This window comes from Phalacrocorax carbo, chromosome 19, assembly GCF_963921805.1.
Source record: "Phalacrocorax carbo chromosome 19, bPhaCar2.1, whole genome shotgun sequence".
Lineage (NCBI taxonomy): Eukaryota > Metazoa > Chordata > Aves > Suliformes > Phalacrocoracidae > Phalacrocorax > Phalacrocorax carbo.
The window spans coordinates 676,018-700,106 of record NC_087531.1 but is presented as its reverse complement, the minus strand read 5'-3'; the positions used below and the strand labels follow the sequence as shown (position 1 = coordinate 700,106).

General features: G+C 62.8%; 3 protein-coding genes across 8 annotated transcripts; 2 read left to right on the top strand and 1 right to left on the bottom strand.

Moving 5' to 3' along the window:
- Window positions 1–192: 192 nt before the first annotated feature.
- Window positions 193–10,628, top strand: MED16 (mediator complex subunit 16). 3 transcript variants are annotated; one of them, XM_064469673.1, is made up of 15 exons: window positions 193–461; window positions 865–1,079; window positions 1,566–1,673; window positions 1,877–2,046; window positions 2,956–3,387; window positions 4,302–4,407; window positions 5,090–5,245; window positions 5,587–5,798; window positions 6,030–6,236; window positions 6,650–6,860; window positions 7,070–7,203; window positions 7,612–7,804; window positions 8,059–8,275; window positions 8,668–8,751; window positions 9,835–10,628. In XM_064469673.1, the coding sequence occupies exons 1-15, from the start codon at window positions 208–210 to the stop codon at window positions 9,959–9,961; spliced, it is 2,826 nt and encodes a 941-aa protein (XP_064325743.1). In that variant the 5' UTR covers window positions 193–207; the 3' UTR covers window positions 9,962–10,628. The 3 variants fall into 3 exon arrangements, with proteins under 3 accessions (XP_064325743.1, XP_064325744.1, XP_064325745.1); XM_064469674.1 differs by having other exon boundaries at window positions 382–461; window positions 888–1,079; XM_064469675.1 differs by lacking the exon at window positions 193–461 and adding an exon at window positions 503–514 and having other exon boundaries at window positions 888–1,079.
- A 2,365-nt stretch (window positions 10,629–12,993) lies between these two features.
- CFD (complement factor D) lies at window positions 12,994–15,715 on the bottom strand. The gene is made up of 5 exons (XM_064469714.1): window positions 15,541–15,715; window positions 15,156–15,309; window positions 14,729–14,873; window positions 14,081–14,338; window positions 12,994–13,504 (listed from the first exon to the last, which is right to left on the bottom strand). The coding sequence occupies exons 1-5, from the start codon at window positions 15,599–15,601 to the stop codon at window positions 13,331–13,333; spliced, it is 792 nt and encodes a 263-aa protein (XP_064325784.1). The 5' UTR covers window positions 15,602–15,715; the 3' UTR covers window positions 12,994–13,330.
- An 889-nt stretch (window positions 15,716–16,604) lies between these two features.
- PLPPR3 (phospholipid phosphatase related 3) lies at window positions 16,605–22,935 on the top strand. Of its 4 annotated transcripts, none has more exons than XM_064469685.1 (8): window positions 16,608–17,552; window positions 18,833–18,952; window positions 19,105–19,290; window positions 19,507–19,636; window positions 19,862–20,057; window positions 20,160–20,217; window positions 20,527–20,700; window positions 20,813–22,935. In XM_064469685.1, the coding sequence occupies exons 1-8, from the start codon at window positions 17,436–17,438 to the stop codon at window positions 22,073–22,075; spliced, it is 2,244 nt and encodes a 747-aa protein (XP_064325755.1). In that variant the 5' UTR covers window positions 16,608–17,435; the 3' UTR covers window positions 22,076–22,935. The 4 variants fall into 4 exon arrangements, with proteins under 4 accessions (XP_064325756.1, XP_064325755.1, XP_064325758.1 ...); XM_064469688.1 differs by having other exon boundaries at window positions 20,556–20,700; window positions 20,813–21,721; XM_064469687.1 differs by lacking the exon at window positions 16,608–17,552 and adding an exon at window positions 18,017–18,157.
- The last annotated feature ends 1,154 nt before the right edge of the window (window positions 22,936–24,089 follow it).

Genomic DNA, 24,089 nt, shown 5'->3' with positions numbered 1-24,089 from the left:
AACGGTCCTCCTCCCGCGCTGGTATTTAACGTCCCAGAGTGTAGGCAGGGCAAGGACAGGGTGACTTGGTCTCCCATGGAATAATTCATTGTGAGCCCTCCCCCCAAAAATCGCTTATCTCCAAGCACGTTGCTTCGCTTCGGCTTCACTAAAATCGCCCAAAATTATATTTGCTGTCCCCACCCCGGTGGGTTCTGGGTAAGTTCCATGCAAATTAACCCCGCTGAGGGCCTCCGCCGCGGGCTGTCCGCAGCGCTGCCTGAGCTCGGGGAGCAGGCGCGCGGCGGGCAGCTCGGGAGGCGCGGCGGGGTCCTGGCGGGAGGCGGGACCGGCCGGGGAGTGGGGCCGTTCCCGCCCGGGCGTGAGGCCCGCCCGCCGCGGGGCCGGTGCGGTGCGGGACGGCACGGCACGGCACGGTACGGCACGGCACGGCACGGCACGGCACGGCACGGCACGGCACGGTACGGCGGGCTGGGCCGGTGCGGTGCGGGGTGGTACGGCACGGCACGGCACGGCGGGCTGGGCTGGGCTGGGTCAGTAGGGCCGGTACGGCGGGGCGGGCCGGTGCCGTACGGCGAGCTGGGTCCCTAGGCGCTGCCCCGCCTCACCCCTGCGGCAGGGCCCGCCTTCCCCCCGCCCTGAGGGGCTCGGCCGCCCACCCGCCCCCGCCTCAGGGGGCACCGGGGCCTGTCCCGGTGCGGGGCTTCTCCCCACCCGCGTCCCGAGGGGCCGCGACCCCTCCCCCCCATACACACACACACCCCCCCCGGGGCTGGTGTTCCCCCGGGAGCTGGGCCGGTCCCCTTTCCCTGCCCGGTGCAGCGGGGCTGGGGGAGCCGGTGTAACGGGGCCTGTGACCCACAGAACCGCCTGGCTCCCGCTTCCAGGGAGGAGCGAGCGCCTCGACCCTCTCCGCGGGCACCGGGGCTTCGCCAGCGGCGCGATGGATCTGGCCTACGTCTGCGAGTGGGAGAAGAAGCCGAAAAGCAACCACTGCCCTTCCATCCCCTTGGTGTGCGCCTGGTCCTGCCGCAACCTCATCGCTTTCACCACGGACCTCAAAAATGAGGAGGAAAAAGGTACGGCGTGCTTGTGGAAGGCCGGGTGACGTCTCCTGGAAATTCACGAGGTGTTTAGGCAAGCCGTGCCCTCAGGAGCTGCTGGGCCAGATGGCCTGTGCTCTGCTGTGACCCTGAAATCTCTCGCCCACGCTAATCAGCGCAGGGAATTTGTGCTCAGTCTTTTCCTTCCATTCCTTATGTTTAACGGGCGTTTTGGTCGCTGTGGAGTGGTTCTCGCTCTGCTAAACCAGGGCAGTGCTCTGCGCTGGCATCTGGTACCTCACCTGTGCTGCCAAGCACAGTTATTGTCCTTCCCAAAATTGCTTAATGGAAAATATTTTATGCCTTCCCCTGCGTCAGCCGAGGCCCCGAGGGTTTGGAAATGCCAGCTGGGTACGTGGTAACGAGGGACAGGGATTCACACAGGAGCTGGACTCGATGATCCTTGAGGGTCCCTCCCAACGCAGGACATTCCATGATTCCGTGACTTCTCTTTTTGTGCAGATCTCACCCATATGGTCCATATCATCGACACTGAGCATCCGTGGGATGTCTATTCCGTTAACTCTGGCCATACTGAAGTCATCACTTGCTTGGAGTGGGATCAGTCAGGTGAGCTTGGATCCCTTCCCGTTATCCCCGTGTCCCGCCATTCACGTGCCTGCATTTCCTAAAACAGTGGTACGCTCTTTGCTGTGGAGAGGGAGTTTGTCACTTCGCAGCCGTGAATTGGCTGTCTCCATTCGAGCTGCTCTGGGGTGGTTTGATCTCTCGGTTGATTTTTCCCTGGCTCTCACGAGGCGCGGTTGTCGTAGGCTCCAGGCTGCTCTCGGCGGATGCGGACGGCCACATCAAGTGCTGGAGCATGACGGATCACTTGGCCAACAGCTGGGAGAACACCGTGGGCAGTATGGTGGAAGGGGACCCGGTTGTGGCCCTGTCCTGGCTGCACAATGGCGTGAAGCTGGCTCTGCACGTCGAAAAGGTTTGTCCCGGCTCTGCAGGGGATCTCGTCGGGAGGGCTGGCTTGGGTTGTTGGCAAAGGACTTGGGAAACCCCTGTCTGTGTTTCTCTCCTCTCTGGGCTTCCCCTGCGGCCTTGGGCAAGTTGAGTTGGGGAATTTTTCCAGTCAAAAAGAAAAGTAAAACTCCTAGTTCCTGCTGAATTTCAATGGGGGTTGGACGCCTTGTTTCTCTTGGTGCTTTAAACGTGTCTTCCTCAGTCTGGTGCTTCAATTTCCTTGGCTGTAAAATGGAGATAAAAGCCTTTCTTTGCCTACCAGTAGTAATTCAGAAGAAATGCATTTGAGGTCCTGAGGTTTGATCCAGGGATTTGGGAACGGGAGCCATATGTGTGTGGAGATAAGCTGCTTATTTAGAAACGTGTCTAATTCTGTCAGACTCAAAAAGAGCAAGTCTGACAAGTGGAAGTTACCTACTTGGATTTTTTTTTAAAACATTAACTCTTAGGGTGTCCCACAGAGAGAAGCCTTTCCCTCTAGTGCTGGAGAACCCAAGGCACGGGGACATCAAGGGTTGTGAGCGGGTTGGCGTCGGAGCTGGATTTGGCCACAAAAGGGGGGAAGGGGTGTTGGTCCTCCAGGCTCAGCCCACATAAGTGAGGCCGGAGCTCTGTGCCTGGGGTGCTCCGGGAGCTTTGCCGATGGGCCGGTGCGTTCCTGCCGCCGGCACAGCTGGAACTGCTCCGGCGCAGGGGCAAAGGGGCCTCTCCAGGGTCACATAGCAGAGTTGGGCGCGTGAGCTCGGTGCCCTCGTCTGACTCTGTTCAGCTCCGCAGACCGCGCTGCCGTGACTTCGCGAGGAGAGCGCCACGTCCTAAGCACGCTGCGGGTATCGGGTGCAAACGTCTTTGCGTTGTTGACCTTTGTTCGCAGTCCGGAGCATCGAACTTCGGTGAGAAGTTTTCCAGGGTCAAGTTCTCCCCGTCGCTGACGCTGTTCGGTGGGAAGCCCATGGAGGGCTGGATCGCTGTGACCATCAGCGGGCTGGTGACCGTCTCTCTCCTCAAGCCCAACGGGCAGGTGCTGACGTCCACAGAGAGCCTGTGCCGCCTCCGCTGTCGCGTTGCCTTGGCAGACGTTGCCTTCACCGGTGGGGGGAACATCGTGGTGGCCACATCGGATGGCAGCAGCACCTCCCCTGTTCAGTTCTACAAAGTCTGCGTCAGCGTGGTGAACGAGAAATGCAAGATAGACACCGAAATCCTGCCTTCCCTCTTCATGCGCTGCACGACAGACCCTGCCCGCAAAGACAAATACCCAGCGATCACTCACCTGAAATTCCTTGCTCGGGACATGTCAGAGCAGGTGAGCATCTGCTGTTAAAGCAAGTAGGAGTTAAATGAAGAGCAAGGAAATAGCTGTTTCCTCCACCTTTGGCTTCCCCACACGGTTCCGGAGGTGAACAATTGTGTCCTGCAATGCCCTTTGCGTTTATAGTTGCTGTTTCTGGAAGTGCTGCTAGTTCGGCTTTGCTGTCAAGCAGGCTGCACGTGAAAGGCCTGGGGGGTGTAATGGCTGAGCCCTTCAGTTCGTGGAAAAGCAGCCTGAAAAGCCCCATCCTTCGTTAGGCTGATTATGCTTTGCGTTGTTTATTTTCCAGATCTGGCACTGGTTGTTAGGGGAGCTCTGCCGCGCTGTCCGGGAGGTTCTGGGATGTGAAGTCTTTCATCTTTAGGTCTCAGCTTCAAAGCAGCTCCTCTCCAGAACACTTAAAGCTCTTGATCTGCGTGACTTAATTTAATAGCTTAACTCTATTTGCCAGGGGATTGATAATACGATTCTGGAAAGCTAAGTGATTCAATGAAGCCTAACCTCTCTCCTCTGGTTAGGACGGAGTGCTTTGTTGGAGAACACAGTGTCTGCTCTGGCTTCAAAGTCAGTTCAATTCCTGCCGTTTCCGTTACATTTATTATACGATGTACGTGACACCAGCAGGTCAAGGCTGGCGGGAGGCGAGATCGTTTGTGATGTGGCGAGGCACAGGCTGTGATAACACATGGCAGAGTTCTGCCTCTCTTTCCTTCCAGCTGGAACTAGGGACTTCACCGTTACGTATCGCTGATACGACCCTCTGCTTTTCTCTGGTGGGGTGTAAACTAATTGGGAGAAGAAGCTGCAAGATAGAGGGGGGAGGGAGGGGCAGGAAATGCAACGGGACAGTGACTTTCCCTACTGTAAAGTCTGTGCACGTGGCTGCAATGTGGGTTTCTGTTCCCCAGGTGTTGCTTTGCGCCTCCAACCAAAACAGCAGCATTGTGGAGTGCTGGTCCCTGCGGAAGGAGGGCTTGCCAGTCAATAATATCTTTCAGCAAATCTCCCCTGTGGGTGAGTTTCTGCATCAGATACTCTGAAAAACAGGAGCATAGGTCTGAGTGAAAACGCAAGACAGGTCCTCAGATCCATTATTGCATATATGGGATTATCCAGAATCCCCTATTTATTGTGCAGGCGTTCTCAGTCACATGCTCTCTTCCGTCCGTTTGCATCTTAGGCAACAAATTGCTGATTTCCAGGAAGTGGTTTAATTGTTACTTTCACTCAATAAAAGACATTTTCTGTGTAATGCTGTGCAACCGCTCTTCCCGCTGAGAACCAAGGGGGCCAAGCCTTCTGAAGGAAAAAGGTCATGCAGCAAAGCTAGTTTAATCAAGCTGTCCTGTCTGCGTGTTTTTTCCACCTGATTTCAGATGTAACAAAATCAAATCTATGCGGTTTGTTCCAGTGAAATATAAAGGATTATTGTACGTAAGGATGTTTTTAATCACCGCCAGCAGAGCCTTCCATCAAAAGAGGTTTAGCAAAACAAGTAATTGTTTGTAGTTACTGAGATCAGAAAAAAAGATAAGGAAATATGAGGGAAATACACTGGTCTGGTAGAATGAGCAAATAGCGCTTCGTTTGTAATCCCATTTAGTTGGGGAGTGTGGGCGGAAGTCAGTGGGGGGGAGGCGACATTTTCTGGTCTCTTTGGGTAGAGATGTCTCACTTATTTACTTATTTTTCAAAGTTGGAGACAAGCAACCCATGATACTGAAATGGCGGATTCTTTCTGCCACCAATGACCTGGATCGGGTTTCAGCCGTGGCTCTGCCGAAGCTGCCGATCTCCCTGACCAACACCGATCTGAAGGTGGCGAATGACACCAAATTCTTCCCCGGATTGGGTGAGTGGGTATTGTCTTTCTCCTAAATACGCAGCTTCTGTCTGAAACTACCTTGTGAACTGTAACTGAAGTGGGAATGTGGAACGCACCGTACGAAATGCTGATAGGAAAAGCTCAAAGACACGATATCTTCCTGACCATCCCATTTAATTTCCATGGAAGGAGGCGCGTCTCTGTGAAACGCTGACGTGGCCTCAAGATACAAGTGTGCCTGTGAGCCCACGGCCTTTGGGTGCTGTGGTGTTGCCACGTGGCTTTCAGTGGCGGCCGCTTCTCTGGGTGAGCTCTGGGTTATACCCAGAGGAGTCGCTTGCTCAGCCTCGGTTGCCTTCCCTCCCCAGGTCTGGCTTTGGCTTTTCACGACGGCAGCGTCCACATCGTCCATCGCCTCTCCTTGCAAACGATGGCTGTCTTCTATGGCTCTTCCTCGCAGCGCCCAGTGGACGAGCAGACTATCAAACGGCAGCGAACTGCTGGTCCCCTGGTTCACTTCAAAGCCATGCAGCTCTCCTGGACATCTCTGGCCTTGGCTGGCATTGATAGTCATGGGAAGGTATTGTGCTCTGCTACGGGGGGGCGTTAGTTGTTCTTGTCCGGGCGCTCTTTTTTTCTCTCTAACTGACAGTGGATCATATGGAAAAGTTCTGGGAATGGTATTTCCAGCTCTATGACCCGTGTTAAACAAGAAGGGACATGTCCCATTACTGGAGGAGTTGTAGGTAGCGTTGCGGAATGTTTTCAGTCCAGTTCTTGATACAGATTTTCCTTTGCCTCTTCCCTTCAGCTGAGCATGCTTCGTATCTCCCCCTCCATGGGCCACGTGCTGGACATGAACATGTCCCTCCGCCACTTGCTGTTCCTGCTGGAGTATTGCATGGTGACTGGCTACGACTGGTGGGACATCCTGCTCCACGTCCAGCCCAACATGGTCCAGAACCTGGTGGAGAAGCTGCACGAAGAATATATGCGCCAGAACGCGGCCCTGCAGCAGGTCAGCGGGGGCGGACGCTCCCCGCAGAGCGGGGCACGTGGGGGGGTCTCAGTGACTGGGAGGAGGGAGCAGTAATTGCCAGTGCGCAGAAGACAGGTGGCTCTACTGCCTGGCTGGGCTGTCCCTGAATACTCTACCCGAGTAGTATTTGAGGTGTGAAGAAGCAGCGTTCCTTTTCACTAACATTAACGGGTCTCAACCTGTTGGAAACTTCTGGTGAGATGCTAAAGCCTATTTCTGGCGGAGGTTCTGGGAACGGTAGCACTGTGTGTACACGCACAGAGCAGTGTTCGCTATTCGTGTCATTCTTGCAGCAGAAATGGAGAGCAGAGAATAAAGCAGCTTGCGTTAATGAGTTTATTCTAATTCTGCCTTTACTTCTTTGTTGTTCCTGGTGTGTCTCTGTCAATCAGGTCCTCTCCACCCGCATTGTTGCCATGAAGGCGTCTCTCTGCAAGCTCTCCTCCAGCACGATAGCCCGTGTGTGTGACTACCATGCGAAGCTGTTCCTCATCGCCATTAGCTGCACCTTGAAGTCACTGCTGCGCCCACACTTCCTGAACACCCCGGACAAGAGTCCCGGGGACCGACTCACCGAGATCTGCTCCAAGATCACAGATATAGGTAGTGACTGCTCGTAACGTCAGGCGCTGCCTTCTGAGCGTGTTGTGTCAGGTCATTCCCCTTTTAGGTTCGATATAAAGTGTCACGGTTCTATAGTAACTCCCTGGGTTTGGGGAAGAGGAGGGTGGCCTCTTGGCCCCGCAGGGACAACGGGTGAAGTTTGGCTGCGTCTTCTTCCTGAGCCAGGAGGTGTCTTGCTTGTGTTTCAGACATTGACAAGGTGATGATTAACTTGAAGACAGAAGAATTTGTCCTGGAGATGAACACGTTGCAGTCCCTGCAGCAGCTCATCCAGTGGGTGGGGGATTTTGTGCTCTACCTGCTGGCCAGCCTTCCTAACCAGGTGAGAGCCTGGGGTCCCGAGAACAGACCGAGAGGAGCAAAAGAACCCGTGCGCAGCGTTCGGGTAGCTTTAGCCAAGTCACACGCAACCCCGGTGTTCCTATCAAAACAGGTGCTTGGGAGAAGAGTCTAAGAAACAGCAGAGGTACAAAATGGTCCATTCTGTGTCCACGTGGGTGTCAGTGATGTAGTGACTGGCAGCCGCGTTCAGAGAAGCGGGCTCAGCAGTGCCTGACTTGCTTAAACCTTTTACAAACCTCTGCATGCCTCTGACCCCCACAGCATCCTCCGGCAGCGAGTTCCACAGGCTGTGTACTGCTTGGGAAAAGGAGTCGTCTGAAAACAGAGCAGTGGCTCTGGCAGGCTGTGTCTACGTCCCAGTCTTGAGGTTTTTTTCCCCCCTCTGCAGGGCTCCCCTGTGCGGCCGGGACACAGCTTTCTGCGGGACGGAGCGTCCTTGGGCATGTTCAGGGAGCTGATGGTGGTGATCCGTATTTGGGGACTGTTGAAGCCAAGCTGCCTCCCCGTCTACACAGCGACCTCTGACACCCAGGACAGCATGTCCCTCCTCTTCAGGCTCCTGACCAAACTCTGGCTGTGCTGTAAGTGTTTGCCAGTTTCCCTGAACAAAAGAATCCTTCCTTAATGTGGATTGTGCGTGAAAGCAATAATTGCAGGGAGCAATTCCTGAGTGGATCTGTCGTGTTTAGAAAGGGCACGTACGGCTGCCAAGTTTATTGTTTTCTGGGCTGTGTTGGCGGATGGAGGAGGAAACCGCAGGCAGTTCTCTCGATGTCTAAATGAGAAACTTAAAGACCACACTGGTTCTCTCTCTCTGCCTCATTGTTCCATGCAGGTCGTGAGGAAAATCACATAACGGAGCCAGATGATACCCTGATAGACGAATGTTGCCTCCTGCCCAGCCAGTTGCTCATTCCCAACATCGACTGGTTGCCCATCAACGACGGCATTATCAGCAAGCTGCAGAACAAACAGCTTGTCCGGCTGCAGTTTGGGAAAGCTCCTGGGCTCGTTGGCCACACTGTCTCTTCCCAGTTCGACGCCTTTGTCAGGTACAGAGACCCGGGACGAGTAGGTGGCGTGGTGAGAAGAGGGTGTCGGGGGGCCTGGGATCGCTGTGCAGCGGGTTTGGGACGCCTGTGTGTTCTGGCTCCGTCCACTTGCTGGTGTGACCCAAGAGCAGCATCCTCTCTGCTTGAATTCGTGTCTTACCTTGCAACGGGCTGGGCATTTAAAGTTTTGGAAAGAGGTGGCAAACGGAGATGGGGGGAAAAATGCTGGTTTGCGATTAGGCATGTCAGCGTGGCCCTGAATCCCGCGGCACTCGATGGACTGGGTAGTCAAAGCCTGTGTCATGTTGGCGACTGAAATGCAGCTCGCTGGCCTGGAAGCAGCTTTTAGAAAGTGGTGTTCTGGAAAAGTTCCCATTCTTCTTCCTGCCCAGGGCGCCTGGACAGCCCAAAATCGATCATCTGAGGCGGCTTCATTTAGGAGCGTACCCCACGGAGGAGTGCAAGTCGTGTACCAGGTAAGCGGTGCAAGCGTAATCCCTCCGGTGCAGAGCAGGTCTTGGCAGAAACTTGGACTGCTCTTTTGGTCATTCGAAAGCTCTTTTTGTCTCTGTTTACCGTCCTAGCTGGTATCCCAGTAACATTTTATGTTAATTGTGTCTGCAAGAGGAAATGCTGCTTCGATAGTAAGGCTTTTGGTGTCTGGCACCACCCCTTGCATCGGCAGGGAGCGGTTGTGGTTGTGTTTAAGGCATTCCCAACCTGGGGGGCTGAGGTCTTTAAAATGCACGTTAAAGAGCAGCGTTGTTGACTCCAGAGAGCTGCTGCCGACTGTTGCAGCGCGGCTGTTAGATCAAAAACCTTATTACTTTGCCCGGTGCAAGGCAACCCCAGCTCTTGTGAGAATTAACTACGTTCGTTGTTGCCAGTGATGGAGCTGCATTTCATCTAAGGGCTGACTGTGTGCCACGATATTGCTTTAACAGGAAAATCGGAGAGCAGTCAGGCTACACGGGTAGATGGAGACCAGAATTTGGCCTGTAGGAGTGTTTATTAGAGATGAGAGATCCCCAGCTTGTTTTGCAGGGCTGCTCTTTAAATAAAACCACCTGTGTTCTCGGAGAAATAGTCACGGTATCCATGGTGCCGTTTTTGGGTCATCTTTCAAAATAGGTTTGCATTTTAAGTCCTTTTGTGCTGTTGTCTTCATCCACCCTCACAAAAGAGCCGTTCAGAATAATGGTGCGGGGAGCAAACATCCATCTAATCGTGTGACTGAATTAGCTTTAATTATTGGTTTTAATAGAAAGTCTCTGTAGCAGATCATTTTTACAAGATGGCTGTCTGCTGTTTTATGTATAAATAGCAGCTGGGGGCTGTTGTCTTGAAGACAGCCTTCTGTTCCGAGATAGCCTCTCCTCATTTAAGATAATTGCTCGCATGGTTTCAGCTGGTTTTTGGTTCCCGCAACTGACAAAAGCGGTTTCCCCCTCGCGTTCCTGGCTCCCCGAGCGATCCGTACAGACGCCCCGGCAGCGCTGGCTTTTCTCCCGGGCCTCTGTGTCTCCTGGGCCCGGCCGCACCTCTCTGTTTCCTTCCAGGTGCGGCTGCGTTACGATGCTGAAATCGCCAAACAAAGTCACGGCGGTGAAACAGTGGGAGCAGCGCTGGATCAAGAACTGCTTGTGCGGGGGGCTGTGGAGGAGGATGCCCCTGAGCTACCCCTGAGCGCTGCCGCCGCGGGGCACAGCGGGCGCCGAGCGGAAGAGCTGCTCGGAGCTCCCCTCCTTCCGTGGAGGCGTCTGGGACAAAGGAAGAGCAGCTCTTCGGAGCTCTTGGAAAGCATCGTCCCGATGCTGCCCGTGAGACGGTGCCAAGCGGCTGACCTCCGAGCAGTGCTGCCGCTTTTCTTGCCTTGATCTTTCTCCCGTAAGAAAGAGAGGAGGGAGCTCTTCCCCTTTTACCGGGAAGAGCTAGAAGGGAATGCCAGAGGTTTCCCTCTCGGTGTTGGCTGGGAGGAGAGCGCCCGGCGGGGTCTGTGGCTCTGGGCTCAGTGGCCGGGCCCCGGCGTCAGCCCTTGCCTGGGCAGAGGGTGGTCACAGAGTCCCCAGTGAGAGGGGAGCGAATTACCAGCTCATCCTCTGCTACGGGCCGCTGGGGACCTGCAGCGTGGGCTGTTACACCCTGTTTCCCTGCACTTCTCCATCCTTCGAGTAAACTTGTCCCTCTGATGGGAGACTTCACCATCATCGTACCTATCCGCGTTCTCACGGAGCCGTTGCTTCCTCCGGAGGAGGAGGAGCAGGAACACGAGAGCCTGGAGCAAACCCCTGCCTGGCTCTCACTGAACCAGCAGCTCTTTTGTAAATAAAAGTTCCCTTAATTTTGTATAGAATGTTTGGTCTGTTCAAAACTGCAGCAGCCTTTCGCGTGCCTTTGGGGTTGCAGCGCGGGGCCAGGGTGGCTGATGCACGAATGGACGAGAAGCAGGAAAGCCCTGTTTAACTGCGTGTCTGTTAGGGAAGGAGCTGACGTCGTTTGCCAAAGTGGAAGGGGAAACTTAATGTCTTCAAGCTTCTGTGAGGTTATTATGGACAGAGGAGGAGAAAGCATCAAGTCATTAGGATTGTCGTAAGCCTCCGGCGTCGGGCAAAGCCGGCCGCTTCGGCACGTCTGAGGAAGAGTGTTCCTGGTACGCGGCTCCCGCCGTCGGCGCACGTCGCACCCACGTTTCCCCTCGTGTGACGGTGCTCGGCCGCCCCTTCCCTGGCCGCTCTTACGCGCTAGGCATTGCCCGCGAGCGGTGCCAGCGTCGCGCCTGCGTGCCGCAGCCCTGGCTGTCTCACCTCTAGGCGGATGACCCGGGCTCTCGGTGCTCTCTAAGGCCCTTCGGTTCTTAGGGTGGGCTTTCAGTTGCACGAGGAGAGCCCTCCCGGCGAGGCGGGGTGCAGGTGGCCTCCAGCCCCGCGCGGCTTCGGGGCCTTCAGGTGGCGGAAGCTCCTCGGAGCCGTTGCTCCGGGTTCCCCCGGGCGCGTGGCTGTCGGAAGCCCCAGTGGGGAAGGACCTGCCCGTGGGGACGGGGTGTGCGTGGGGCCCCTCGGGACGGGGCTGGAGCGGGCAGCTGCCTGCTCGTGGGTGAGCTGCCGAGGAAGACCTGCCCTGTGCTTCTGCTGAGATCAAACCAGGCTGAGGGTGCTCAGCACCTTTCCAGATCTGGGCCTGAGCATCCGTGCCCTTTGACAAGGCGCAAGGGAGATGCTTGGAGCTGATCTGTGGCTTGGCCGAATTCCTGCCGAGCCAGACAACTCCTGGGTGTCCCCAGAGACCATTTAAGGGAGAGAACAAACCCATTTTTGTATATTCCTTTCCCTCTGGAACCGCATTTTCATTTATTAGTGAAAAATTGAGCTGATGGCAAAGAGCTTGTCTCTCAGCTCGATTTCACGTTGTGCTGTGTGGAGCCGGTCTCTGCCTCGCTGTTCTGCTGGTAATTAAGGAAAATCAAATGGCTAATTAGGAAACTACAACTCCTTGTTAGGGCTCTCTTCCCCTGTAAGTAAAACTGTAATCAGCTCGGGCCCTTGTTAATCTCCTTTTTCTCAGAGAACAGGTCTGGGGTTATTTAATGTTTGGTCCGTGCAGAGGCGGGACCGAGCGGCCGCTCTGCGGGGGGACGGATGCTCGCTGCCCTGCTTCGCCTCCCGCCCGAGCCGGAGCCCCGCGTGGGGAGCAGCTCCCCGGGGCGTGGGTGAGCTCCGGGGCGGCTGCGTGCGCAGCAAGGGGCAGAAGGTGCCTTTTGAAGTCCAGAACCACTTTCTCCTCCTCCATCCCCCATACGAGGGCCTTCGGCTGCACTGACCGTCCTCCTGCCACGTGTCCACCGCGCCTCGCCCGACTCTGCCCTGCTCCCGGGCTGGGGATGCTGGAAGGGTCTCGCGATCCCCTGCCGTGCTGCTGCCCTGCTCTGATCCTCGCCCTGGCCCTGCTCCCTCTAAGGGTGGGGGAGCCCCATCTGCGGGAGGGCGAGGGGCTGCTCTGCACCGAGGTCCCGCACTGGCTGTGCCGCGATGGGGGATGCAGGGCGAGGGCCAGAGCCCGGCCGGGGCAGCTCTGCCTCACCCCTGCCCCTCTCGAAGCCAAGAGCCGAGCGTCAGCGTCTCCCCGTCCAGCCCCCTTTGCCTTTCCGCAGCTCCCTGGGACAGGGGTGGAGGGTCCCTGCACGGGTCCTGCCCGGCCTCGTTGCCCACCCCCCGCCACGGGAGCCGGTGCCGACCTCCGCCTTCCCGGCGATTCGCAGGTTCTGCTTTAACAGAGTCGCACGACGACCCTGCGGGAGGTCCCAGCTCCGGACCTCGTCGCCGTGCGGCAGGATGTGTCCCCTGCTCCCCCCGTGGGCGCAGGCACCCGGCCGGGGGCGAGGGGCTGGGGGTGCTCGGCTGCAGCGTGCGGGGGTGGGAGTGGGGTCCGGAGGGGTGCTGGGGTGCCGGCGGAGCCCACGTGCCCCTTGAGGGGAGCCCACTCTGGGCAGAGCTGGGCTCAGGCGCTCACAGCAGTGAGTCTGTGGGGGGGGGGTCTCAGCACGTGGCCAACACAAAGGAGGGGATGGGGCGATGCCAGGGGGTGCAGGGGGCCTGGCCACACCATCCCCAAAGGCTCAGTGTATCCCCCCACCTTGTGTCCAGCTCCCCCGGTGCTTGCCCGCGCCCCCTGGGTGGGCGGCTCCCATGCGGACCCCCACCCCACCCCAGCCCTGGCAGCTCTGCAGGAATCATCGTTGCTTTATTGCAGCAGGTTGCAGTCAGCGTTACAGACACGTTCAGCAAAGCCTGTCGCTTGCACCAGCATGGGGGGCTGTGACCCCCTGCCCTCCCCCAGCTGGACCCCGTGCTTTGTGAGCAGGGGGCCGGGGGCCCCCTTCCCCTGATTTCTTGCCAGTCAGACCTCCTCCTGGCGTGGGGGATGCTGCGGGAGCATGTCGGGGCAGCAGCGGGAGCCCCCGGCGCTCGGCGGCGCGGCTTTCCCTGGGCGGCAGCGTGGGTGCTCTGGCCGTGCTGGCAGCAGCAAGCCGGGGCGTGGAGCGGGGCCCCCGGGGACGGCTCACCGAGCGTCTCCCTCCCCAGCCATGGAGGCCATGACGCTGTCGATCCAGGCCGCGTACGGGGCGATGCGGGTGTAGATGGCGGGTTTCTTGTAGTTGCCGCAGACGCGGGAGCCGGCCGTGACCACCCCCTCGGCCACCCTGCTGCAGACCAGGGGGCCACCGGAGTCTCCCTGCGGGACCACAGCTCATCAGCACTGCCGAGGGTTTGCTGGCCCATCTCAGCCCGTCTCCCACCCCAGCCCTGGATCTGAGGGTCCTCGCCTGACCCACAGCTCTGTGGAGGGGCAGAGCTTCAGCCCCTGGATGTTCTCAGCCACAGTTTCACCCACAGGAACTGTGGGTTGGGGTCAGTCCTGTCCTCCCTCACCAGCCCATGCTCCTCCCCTTTGACAGACCAGGTCCCTGCTCTGCCATGACATGGTGGGGCAGGCAGGGGCAGCTTTCGGGGCGGCCTCTGGCATCCCAGCAGACCCCCCAGTGGGTACTGGGTCGTGCCTGTGGCCTCATCCCTGCCTCCAGGCTCACAAGATCTGCTTTGCAATGGCCAGCACAAGGCAAGGAGCCCCCATCACCTTGGGGACGCAGCCCCATCCTGCCCTGCAGCCCCAAAACCTCGCCTCTTCCAGGCTGCAGGTATCTCCCCCCCACTCCCAGACCCCCAAGGGGGTCTGCAGCCCCAGCCCGTGGGTCTGGCCGTGGCTTCATGTCCAGGAAAGGAGGGGGCTGGAGGCCGAGGCGAGCAGTACCTTGCAGGTGTCCTTCCTGCGGGAGTCGGTGCACATCATCTTCTCGGTGATGGTGCGGTCATGGTAGGTGCGCTGGTTGCAGACGTCGCGGCTGATCACCGGCCGCTCCACCTGGTAGAGCTTGTCCGGCCGGCGGCCGCTGTGGCTGATGGTGCCCCAGCCCGCCACCTCGCACACCGTGTCGGCCGCCACGTCCCTGTCCTCCCGCTGGAACGGCAGCACCTGCACATGCGCGTTGAGCTCCGCTTTCTCCTCCAGCTGCCACGAAGCAAGAGGGCACCCAGGTCAGCGGGGGCTGCCTGCGGCCCGGGACCCAGCGGGGCACGGCAAGCCCAGCCCCGGCACCGGGACTGCCCCAGCCTCGGCGGTGCTCAGGGCTTCACCTTCTGCCCGCAGCCCCTGGGACGCAGCCGCAAGGACCGCAGGGAAGTTGGAGGCATTTGGATGCAGCCCAAAGGTCGCTGGTGGGAAAATAGGGATGGCCCCAGGGGACAGGGAAGAGGGGACCGAGCAGCCCAAGCCTGGCCTCGAGCGTTTTCCCCCCGTTGCAGTCGGTGACCCCACAGGGTCCCGAGGGGCAGAGGGATGTGCAGGAGTGGGCTGTGCGTGGCAGGTGGTGGAAGAGGGTCCCGGCAACCCCGAGCCCACCTGGAGGAGGAGGAGGTCATCCTTGTTGTTGTGGATGTTGCTGCCGGGGTGGGGGATCTGGGCGCGCACCCGGTACAGGCGTTTGTGGGGCTCCGGCTCTGTGAGCGAGTGGGCGCCCAGGAGGACCTGGAAGACTTTGCCATCCCTGGAAGAGAGACAGCGTGTGGGGCATGGGGGCTCTGCCCACCCGACGGGGCACGTAGGGCTGGGGGTGTTGCTGCACCCAGCCATGGAAACAGGGTGCTGTGGGGTGCCAGAAAGACCCCCGCCCAGGGTGCCTGGAGCTCCCAGGGGATCGCCGCAGGTGGGAGCAGAGCCCTGGTGCTCCGACACTGGGGCTGGGGCCATGGGGTGGGATTTGGCCTGAGGCCAGCAGCCACACCCCAGCACAGAGCAGCCCCCCCCCGCCCCCCCCACCAGCACTCACGTCTCCTCGGTGCAGTGGGCAGCACTCAGCACCCACTGCTCGGCGATGAGGAAGCCCCCGCAGACGTGCTGTCCGTCCAGCTGCAGCGAGGCCATGTACGGCTTGAGGTGGGGCTTGGCCTCGTAGCCACCCAGGATCCGTCCCCGCGGCTGCCCTGTTGCGGGCGGGAGAGAGGCCGGGTTAGCCGGGCATCGTCCCAGCCGGCCCGATGGAGCATGGGCCGGGGTCACCCCAGCAGACTCCTCGCGGAGACCCTGGACCCCTCGCTGTGGGCCGCGGCTGCAGGTGGAGGCAGGAATCGGGCAGGACCCCCCCTCCACATGCTGGGGACATCGCTGCCACAGCCTGTCCCTGTCCCGGGGCGTGGGGGGGGGGTGTCACTCACCGTTCACCGTGGCCCCCAGCAGCAGAGCAAAGGCAAGGATGGGAAAGGGAGTCGGCCCCATGGCTGTGGTGGAGCCCAGCGGTGCCTCTGCCCTGGCCGTGGGGTCTGCGGGCTCCGTGGGGTGGACCCTGCTTGTCCGGAGCCGGGGCTGGAGCTTGCTTTTATGTCCAGCTTTGGGGCGGCAGGCGGGCAGGAAGGGGCAGCACCGGGGGAGCGGGGGGGCTTCCGCAGCGTGGGCCAAGTGTTTTTAAATATTCAGCTTATAAAAGGGGTCAAGAGTTCCCGGCACAAACAGTGCGGGAGGGCGGAAACAGCCTGTCCCAGCTGCCGGACCTGGCACCCGCCGTGGGGGATTTCTGCGCTGTTGTTTTCAAAGAGAAAAATGAATCTGGCTCTTGGCACGTGAAGGCTCTGGCACATGCGGCAGCGCCCAGGCCTGGCCGCAGCCCCCCTGGACCAGGGACCCCTGCCCGGCTGCCCAGGGAGGGTCGGTGGGAGCGTGGTGGTGGGTGCTGGGTGCCGGTTCGGTGGGTGCCTGGGGCCGCGGAGCAGAGCCGAGCATCCCCCGTGGGTTTGTCCTTGGGGTTGGCAAGGACAAGGGCAGCGGGGCTGGGACCACCGGCCCCTAGCGGGGGTTCTCGGGGGGGGACCCCTTGCCCCGAAGGGGCTGCGGGGTGCTCCTGCGGGGGCCGGCGTGCGGTGGCGGTGGCGGGGCGGCGGTGGTGGCGGGGGCAGGGATGGTGGCGGTGGCAGCCCCAGTCCCCTCTGCCTTTCTCCCCGGTGCCACTAAGCGGAGCCACCGCCTCGGCTCCGGCCGGTCCCGGCGCGTCCCCGAGCTCCGGAGCCGCCCGTCGCCCCCGCCCAGGCTCGGGCCCGTCGCCCCTCACCCCGCCTCGGGGCTCCCCCGCGGAGAGACCCAGCGGCACCGGGCCGGGCCCGGGGATCGCTCCGTGCCCGCTGGGGGCCGGGGTCTCCCTGACCTCCCCACCACGGCCGGTGCCACCCGCAGCCGCGCCGGCCCCGGCCCGCAGGCTCTGCCCGGCTCCCGCCGGTGCTGCCGGGACCGAGTGGGGAAACCGGGCAAGGGGCTGGAGCCCACCCTCCTCCTCCTCATGCACCAGCAGCTCTTACAGCTCAAGGTCGCCGCGTTGCCTTTGTCTGGCTGCGCAGGCACCCCACCACCCCGAGCCATCGACGCCCCGGCTGGTCCCCCAGCTCCCGGCACCAACCAACCCTCCCGACCCCCAACGCCAACCAACGCCCCCGACCCTGGCCGGACGGGGACACCGGCAAGGAGGGTGCTGGGACCTGGGGGCCAGGGTGCCTCGGCGGCGAGGGGGTCCCTCTGTGGGGCTGGCTTCGTCTCCCCGCTCTCTCCCCATGTGTTGGGCAGCACATGGCGGGAAGGGGTCGCGCCATACAGGCGGGAGCATCGCCAGCTCTGGGGGTGCCCGACTCTGGCTCCAGCGGGGGATTTTCCACAGGGAGAGCGGCTTAACGGCGGCTTCCAGGGGTCAGGATTTAGTGTTAAATACGCCGGGAGATTTCTGCACGCTTAGGGCCAAAAATGGAACAAGGGCAACATGTGGTGGCCGGTGCCGTGGTGTGGGGCCGCGCAGAGCCTGGACGGGACCGTGAATGGGTGCAGGGGAGGCAGCAGGCTAAGTGTGGGGTGCAGGACATGGCGCACAGGATGGGGGGTACAGGGTAGGGATTGGTCAGGACTAGGATCCGCTGCAAGCGTGGGCCAGCAAAGGCAGGGCGGACAGGGCAGGGGTGCCTCAGCCTCCCCCGAGAGGTGCTGGAAGTCCCTGGGGGGACAGAGGGTGTTACACCTGCTTCCCCAGCCCTGAATTTGGGGAGACTCGAGGCTCCAGCTAAGGACTTCGTCCCCCATGCTCCTGTGCCACCACCGGCCCCACCAAGCACGGGAAAAGGGTTCGTCCCCCAAGTCACCTCCGAGGCCCCCGGGGAGAGCAGGTGCCCCACGGACCCCATCTGGTGGAGCTCAGGTGGGTGCCGGGGCTGGCGGAGCTCTGCAGGGGTGGGTTTGGGAGTCATGCACCCCCATGCTGCGGGAGCCCCGGCTTGGGGTCACCCCAGCTGCAGGGCGGGGGAGCTCGGCGAGGGTGGGGGCTGTGCAGGGAGGGAGGGTCCCCGGGGTGGGGGTGCGACCCCCACAGCCCCGCAGCACATGGGGGGAGAGGGCTGATTTGGGGGGGGCCGGGCGAGGGGGGACCCCCCACCGCTGCCTGCTGCAGAGCCCGGGGTGCAGAGCAGCTTTCGGGGGTGCAGAGCGGTGCGGGGGAGGGTCGATCCTGCTCGCTGCCCCCGGCCCCGCCCGGCCCTTTGTCTTGCCCCCAACTCCCCCAGACCCCCATCCCCGGCCCCGTGGGGGTGTTCAGCGCCCCGGGAGGGGCCGGGAGCGGCGGGGCGGGGCGGGGGGCGGTGGGGAGGAGGCGGTGGCGGAGGAGGAGGAGGAGGCGGCGGGGGCGGAGGAAGCCGCCGCTCCCCGCGCTCCGCCAAGGCAGGAGCATCCCGGCTGCAGGGGACCCCCGCCGCCGCCGCCCCCGCCGCCCCCCCGGCCCCCCGCGGCCCCGGGGCGGCCGCAGCAGAGGTGAGTGGGGCGGGGGGCGGCCGCGGGCTGCACAAAGGGCCGCTCCCCGCCCCCCCCCCCCAGCCCCGACCCCCGCCCGCGGCTGCGGCACCGCCGGCGGCGCCCCGCTCCCCCCCCCCGGCCCCTGCCGCGGGCTGAGCCCCCTGCCTGCCCCCCTCAACGCCCCCCGTTAATACCTCCCCGATATTGCCCCCGCCCCCCCCCCTTGCCCATTGCCCCTCGCTGCTCCATCCCCGCTATCGGCCCCCCTCCCCCCTTTTTGCAGCCGGGGATAGGTGGCAGTTTTAGGGGCTGGGGCCGGGGGGTACCCGGGGACCCCCATCCTCGGCCCGGCTCTGCGGGGGGCACACCTCCTCTCCACGCCCTCCGCAGCAGCCTCGCCGCCTGTCGCGGTAGTGGCCGCCTGTCGCGACAGCCGAGCCTCCGCCCCACCTGTTGTCGCAGCCCCCTGCTCGGCCGGACCCCCCCGGGGTGCTGGGGGTCCCCTGCGGGGAGCGGGGACAGCTCCGGCCCGGCTCGCCCCGCCGTGATGCCCGGGGAGGGGGGCCCTGGCGGGGGCAGCCCCCGAGTACCGGCGGCTTCCCCCCGGTGAGCGGCTGGAGGAGGGGAGCCGGGGGGCTGCCCGGCCCCCCCATAGGGCCGAGAGCCGGGGGTGACGCTGCTGCCCCACGGCAGGGCGGAGGCGCAGCCCGACGGGACCCCGGCACCTGCCCCAAGACCATGATCCCCCCCAAGGAGAAGGCCCGGGCTCCCAAGGACAGCATGACGCTCCTGCCTTGCTTCTACTTCGTGGAGGTGGGTGTGGGGCAGGGGTGGTGTGGGGGGCTTCTTCCCCAGGCCCTGGTCCTGCCCTGGCGTGGAGGCGACTGGGGCTTTGCCCCTTCCCGGCGACGCCGGTGCCCATCGAAGCGGGCGGCGCGGTGGTCCTGACGCTGTCACCCCCCCAGCTGCCCATCGTGGCCTCCTCCATCGTGACGCTCTACTTCCTGGAGCTGACGGACCTCTTCAAGCCAGCCAAGGTGGGCTTCCAGTGCTACGACCGCGCGCTCTCCATGCCCTATGTGGAGACCAACGAGGAGCTCATCCCCCTTCTCATGCTGCTCAGCCTGGCCTTCGCCGCGCCCGCCGCCTCGGTGCGTCCCAGGGCTCATCCCGCTGCGGGGGAAGGATGACGGACCCCACCCAGCGGCAGAGCCGGGGCTTGGGGTCCCAGTGCCAGCAGCACGGGGAGGGGGACACCGGTGTGGGGAGCCTGGCGGTGCCGTGCATCTGCAAGCAGGCACCGCTGACAGCCGGGACCCCCCGATCCCCACGGGGCAGCACCCCCTGAGCTGCCGGTTCCTCCCCAGATCATGGTCGGGGAGGGCATCGTGTACTGCCTGCAGTCCCGGCTGAAGGGACGCGCCGGTGCCGAGGGCAGCATTAACGCCGGCGGCTGCAACTTCAACTCCTTCCTGCGCCGGACTGTAAGGTTTGTGGGTACGTTGTGCCGCCGCCGGGGCAGGAGCCCTGCCCGCCGCGGGGGCCAGTCCGAGGGGCCTGGGGCTGCAGGGGACACCCTGGATGCGATAGCAGGAATGCGCAGCCCCACCCAGACACCGCACTGCACCCTTCCCAGCAGCTGTGGGTGCCCCAGGGCTGGGTGGGCCCTGGGTGCCATGTGGGACAGGGGGCGACCCGCTGTCCTGCTCCTGCCATTGCCAGGTGTCCATGTGTTCGGTCTCTGTGCCACGGCCCTGGTGACGGACGTTATCCAGCTGGCCACTGGCTACCACGCACCCTTCTTCCTGACCGTCTGCAAGCCCAACTACACGCTGCTGGGCACCCCCTGCGACGCCAACCCCTACATCACCCAGGACATCTGCTCGGGCACGGACAAGCACGCCATCCTCTCCGCCAGGTATGTGCCGGGGGGAGACCCACGCCGCCTCAATTCCAACCCTCATGCCCTGCCCCAGCTGCGCCGCCCCATCCCAACCGCACCCCCCCATCTCCCCTGCAGGAAGACTTTCCCGTCCCAGCACGCAACGCTCTCGGCTTTCGCTGCCGTCTACGTGTCGGTGAGTTCCTGGTGCTGCCTGGCTCTCGGCCCTGCATGAGCCGGCTCGGGGCAGCAGCATCCCTCTCCTGTCGGCACAGACAAGCTCTGCCCACCACACGCGTGCTCGGTGCTCGTGCTGGGGCGCGGGGGCGCGCGCGGCTTCTCACCCATGCTCGCTCAGGCACTTGCAGCTCCACCTGCACCCAAGAGCTCTCTGCGTGGCCGGGGGCTGGGGAGGGGGGAGGCTGCGGCGCCGTGATGGCGGCGGGTGCCAGTGCCATGAGCTGCAACTAACAGCCCGTTCCCGCCCCATTGTCATCGCCACCAGATGTATTTCAATTCCATTATCTCGGATAGCACCAAACTCCTCAAGCCCATCCTGGTCTTCGCCTTTGCCATCGCCGCCGGCATCTGCGGCCTGACCCAGATCACCCAGTACCGCAGCCACCCCGCCGACGTCTACGTGGGCTTCCTGATCGGCTCCGGCATCGCCGCCTACCTGGTGGGTGCCGGTCCCTGCCCTCGAGGCAGCTGCGGTGGCTCGGGAGGGAGGGACGCTGGGTGTGGGCCACGGTCCCGGTTGCGGGGCTGACCCCGTGCGCCCCCTCCCGCAGGCGTACCACGCCGTCGGCAACTTCCGTGCCCCGACAGAGAGGGTCCCGGCACCGGCCCCGGCCAAGGACGCGCTGCGGGCGCTGACGCAGCGGGGCCACGACTCCGTCTACCACCAGAACAAGTCGGTGAGCACGGACGAGCTGAACCCGCAGACGCAGCTGGAGGAGGCGACGCGGCCGGTGCCGCGGGAGAAGAACTCTCTGGGCAGCCTGAAGCGGGCCAGCGTGGACGTGGACCTGCTGGCCCCCCGCAGCCCCATGGGCAAGGAGAACATGGTGACCTTCAGCAATACCCTGCCCCGCGTCAACACCCCCTCCATGGACGACCCCGCGCGGCGCCACATGACCATCCACGTCCCCGTGGACGCCTCCCGCTCCAAGCAGCTCATCACCGAGTGGAAGCAGAAGTCGCTGGAGGGCCGGAGCATGACGCTGGCGGAGGAGGCGGCACATGGCCGGGGCGCGGGGGATGCCGGCGAGGACGTCCCCCCCTCCCTCTACCCCACGGTGCAAGCGCGCTCGGCCGAGCGGGCGGCCATGGGGCCCCGCGTCCTCATCCAGCCCCGGCCGGGCGCCTCGCAGCTGGTGCACATCCCCGAGGAGAGCCAGGCGGGCGCCGGCGTCCCGGCTGGCAGCGGGGCGGCCGTGCGGGCCAAGTGGGTGATGGTGGCGGAGAAGGGAGGGGCGCAGCGGGTGGCCAACCCCCCGCGCCTGATGCAGGTCATCGCCATGTCCAAGCAGCAGAGCATGGTCTCCGTCACCCCGAAGCATTCGGAGACGTCCTCCTCCTCCACCAGCTCTGACTCCTCCCAGTACCGCTCGCCCTCGGAGCGGGACAGCTCCAGCATCATCACCATCGACGCCCACGCCCCCCACCACCCCGTCGTCCACCTCTCCGCCGGCAACGGGCCCTGGGAGTGGAAGTCGGGGCCGAAGGGGCAGGAGGGGCCGGACGCCTACGAGCTGGGCGAGATGGGGAAGGATTTCCGCGGCTTCCGCCCGGCCAAGAGCGCCGGCGTGTCCCCTGGCTCCTCCGTCAGCGACATGGAGCAGGACGAGCCGCGCTACGGCAGCCTGGCCACCATCCCGGGGGCGATGGGGGGCAGCGGGGAGCGGGGGGAGGCACCCCCCGAGGGGCTGCTGGGCACGGCCAGCCGGGAGTCCACGCTGCGGAGGAAGCCGGCCGAGAGGGACGGGCAGGCGGACAGCGAGGTGGACCACTACTACAAGAAAATGCAAGCCAGCCGGAGGTTTAAGGACTAAGCCCCCATTGCCTTCCCCGTGCCCAGCCCCCCCTGCTCCCCTGCCCCAGCTCGGGGGGGGCTCCATAATGCTGGGGTCCCTCTCTGCTGGGGGGGGCATCAAGACAGGGCTGTCTTTGGCATCGGGGCGACCGAGCAGCACAAGGATGTGGCAGAGCACGGTCACGCCGGCCCCTGAGCCAGCCAAGATGTGTGTGGGGGGACCCTAACTTGGGACCCCACTCCTGCCCGGGCAGCTGGGGGGGCTTGGGGGTCTCTGCCCCCAAAGCTTGCAAGGCCGGGTGGCTCCAAGCACTTTTGACTTTCTTTTTCTCTCTAACATAGGTGCTGACATTTCTGAGGGGTTAATTTATTCTGGCTCTAGACACGTACAAGGCGGGTGGGTGGGGAGCAAGTGGTGCTGAAGGGCTTTGGGGGGACCTGGATTGAGGGGTCCTGGGGCAGGGGGGCTCCCATGGGGCAATGGGTCCTGGCTCGTGTCGGGGTTTGTGGATGCTGGGGGTCCTGCAAGAGCCACGCGGCAGGAGTTGTCCCAGACCCCCATCCTGCACCACTGGTCCATGCTGGGGGAGGGCGAGGGGGGACGGTGCTGGGAGGGGGTGGTTTGCCCAGGGGCTCTGGGCACGCCGGGGCTGTAAATACTGCATGGGCTGAAGTAGAGGGTGGGCGTTGAGGTGGGGGCGCAGGGTCTGGGGCTGGCACAGCGGGGAGCCAGGGCCGAGCTCTGTCCCCAGGAGTAGCAGCCCTGGCCAGGGGACGGAGGTTTTGGGGGGATGGGGGGGTCTCCAAGCTGTGAACGCATCAGTCGGGCAATGGCTGGAACTGCTGTGGTTTGAAAAGCAAATAAACGTGTGGATGTTCTGTGGCTGGGCTCCTTCGCCAGGAGGGGGGAGGAGGGGCCACTGGTGCCACAGCTGCTGGGGGGCGGGACAGGGGCTCACTGGTGTCCGTGGGGCGGCCCCAGGCAGGTGAGTGCCATGGTCTGACAGCCAGGAGAGCCCCAGCGCTGCCAAGAGCTGTGGTGGGCTCGGGCAGCGGTGTGAGCAGGGGGCCCCTGCTCACCATGTCACCATGTCACCATGGCCAAGCAGCCCAGCGCCGCGGGAGGGTGTGATGCTGCTAATGCACCGTGTGACCCCCCCTTCCCAGGGGAGAGGCAGCCGGACGGGGCCCCCACCCCTCTGAAAGGCGCTCAAGGTCCTCCTCTCCCTTCCACGGGCTGGGTTAAAGCCCTTCCAGGCTCCCCAGACCATTAACCTTCAGGCAAGCACAAGCAATTCTGTTACTACAGCTCAACGCGAGACCCCCCCCATCGGCTGCCCTGCGATAAGGAGGGGGCTGCACGCTGCGCTGGGCACACCATCACACCCCAGGGAGCGAAGGGAGGGGGTCTGCATGACCCCAGGGCATCGCTGCCTTGTCAAGCGTCCTGCAAAGCCCTGGGATGGAGGGGCCCAGTGCACCAAGACGACCTGCCCCCCCCCCCCCCAACAATCCTCCTGCCGCAGCAAGAAAGTGCCGCTGCTGCAGTTTCCCGCCGCGTTGCTGTGGCAACGTGGGCTCCAGCATCGCGCTGGGCTCCCGCGTGTCACCGCCAGCGGTGGCACAGCCACGAGGCCCGGCGACCCCTGCCCAGTGCCCTGGCCTCCCGCAAGAGCGGCCAGCGGCGCCCCGGCAGGGACGATGCCAACCCAAGGGCAGGGACCGGCAGCGGAGGCAGCAGCGAAGCAGACACTCGGCGACCTCATTTGGTGTCCTCCCGTGCCACCGCCTCCCCCAGACCCATCTCCGTATGGTGGCGGCGAAACCCCGCGTGACCCGGCCCCAGCGCGGACGAGCATCTGCTCCCATTTGTCACGGCTTGTAAATCACCCAGGGGCCCACCGCGCACAGCCTTCCCAGGGGAGCGCCGCGGGCGGGGACGGGGACAGCCGGGAGAGCAGGAAGGGCTGGGCAGAGGAGGTGGAAAAGCAGCTGAAGCACACGGGAGCACAACAGGAGAGCCGCCACACCGC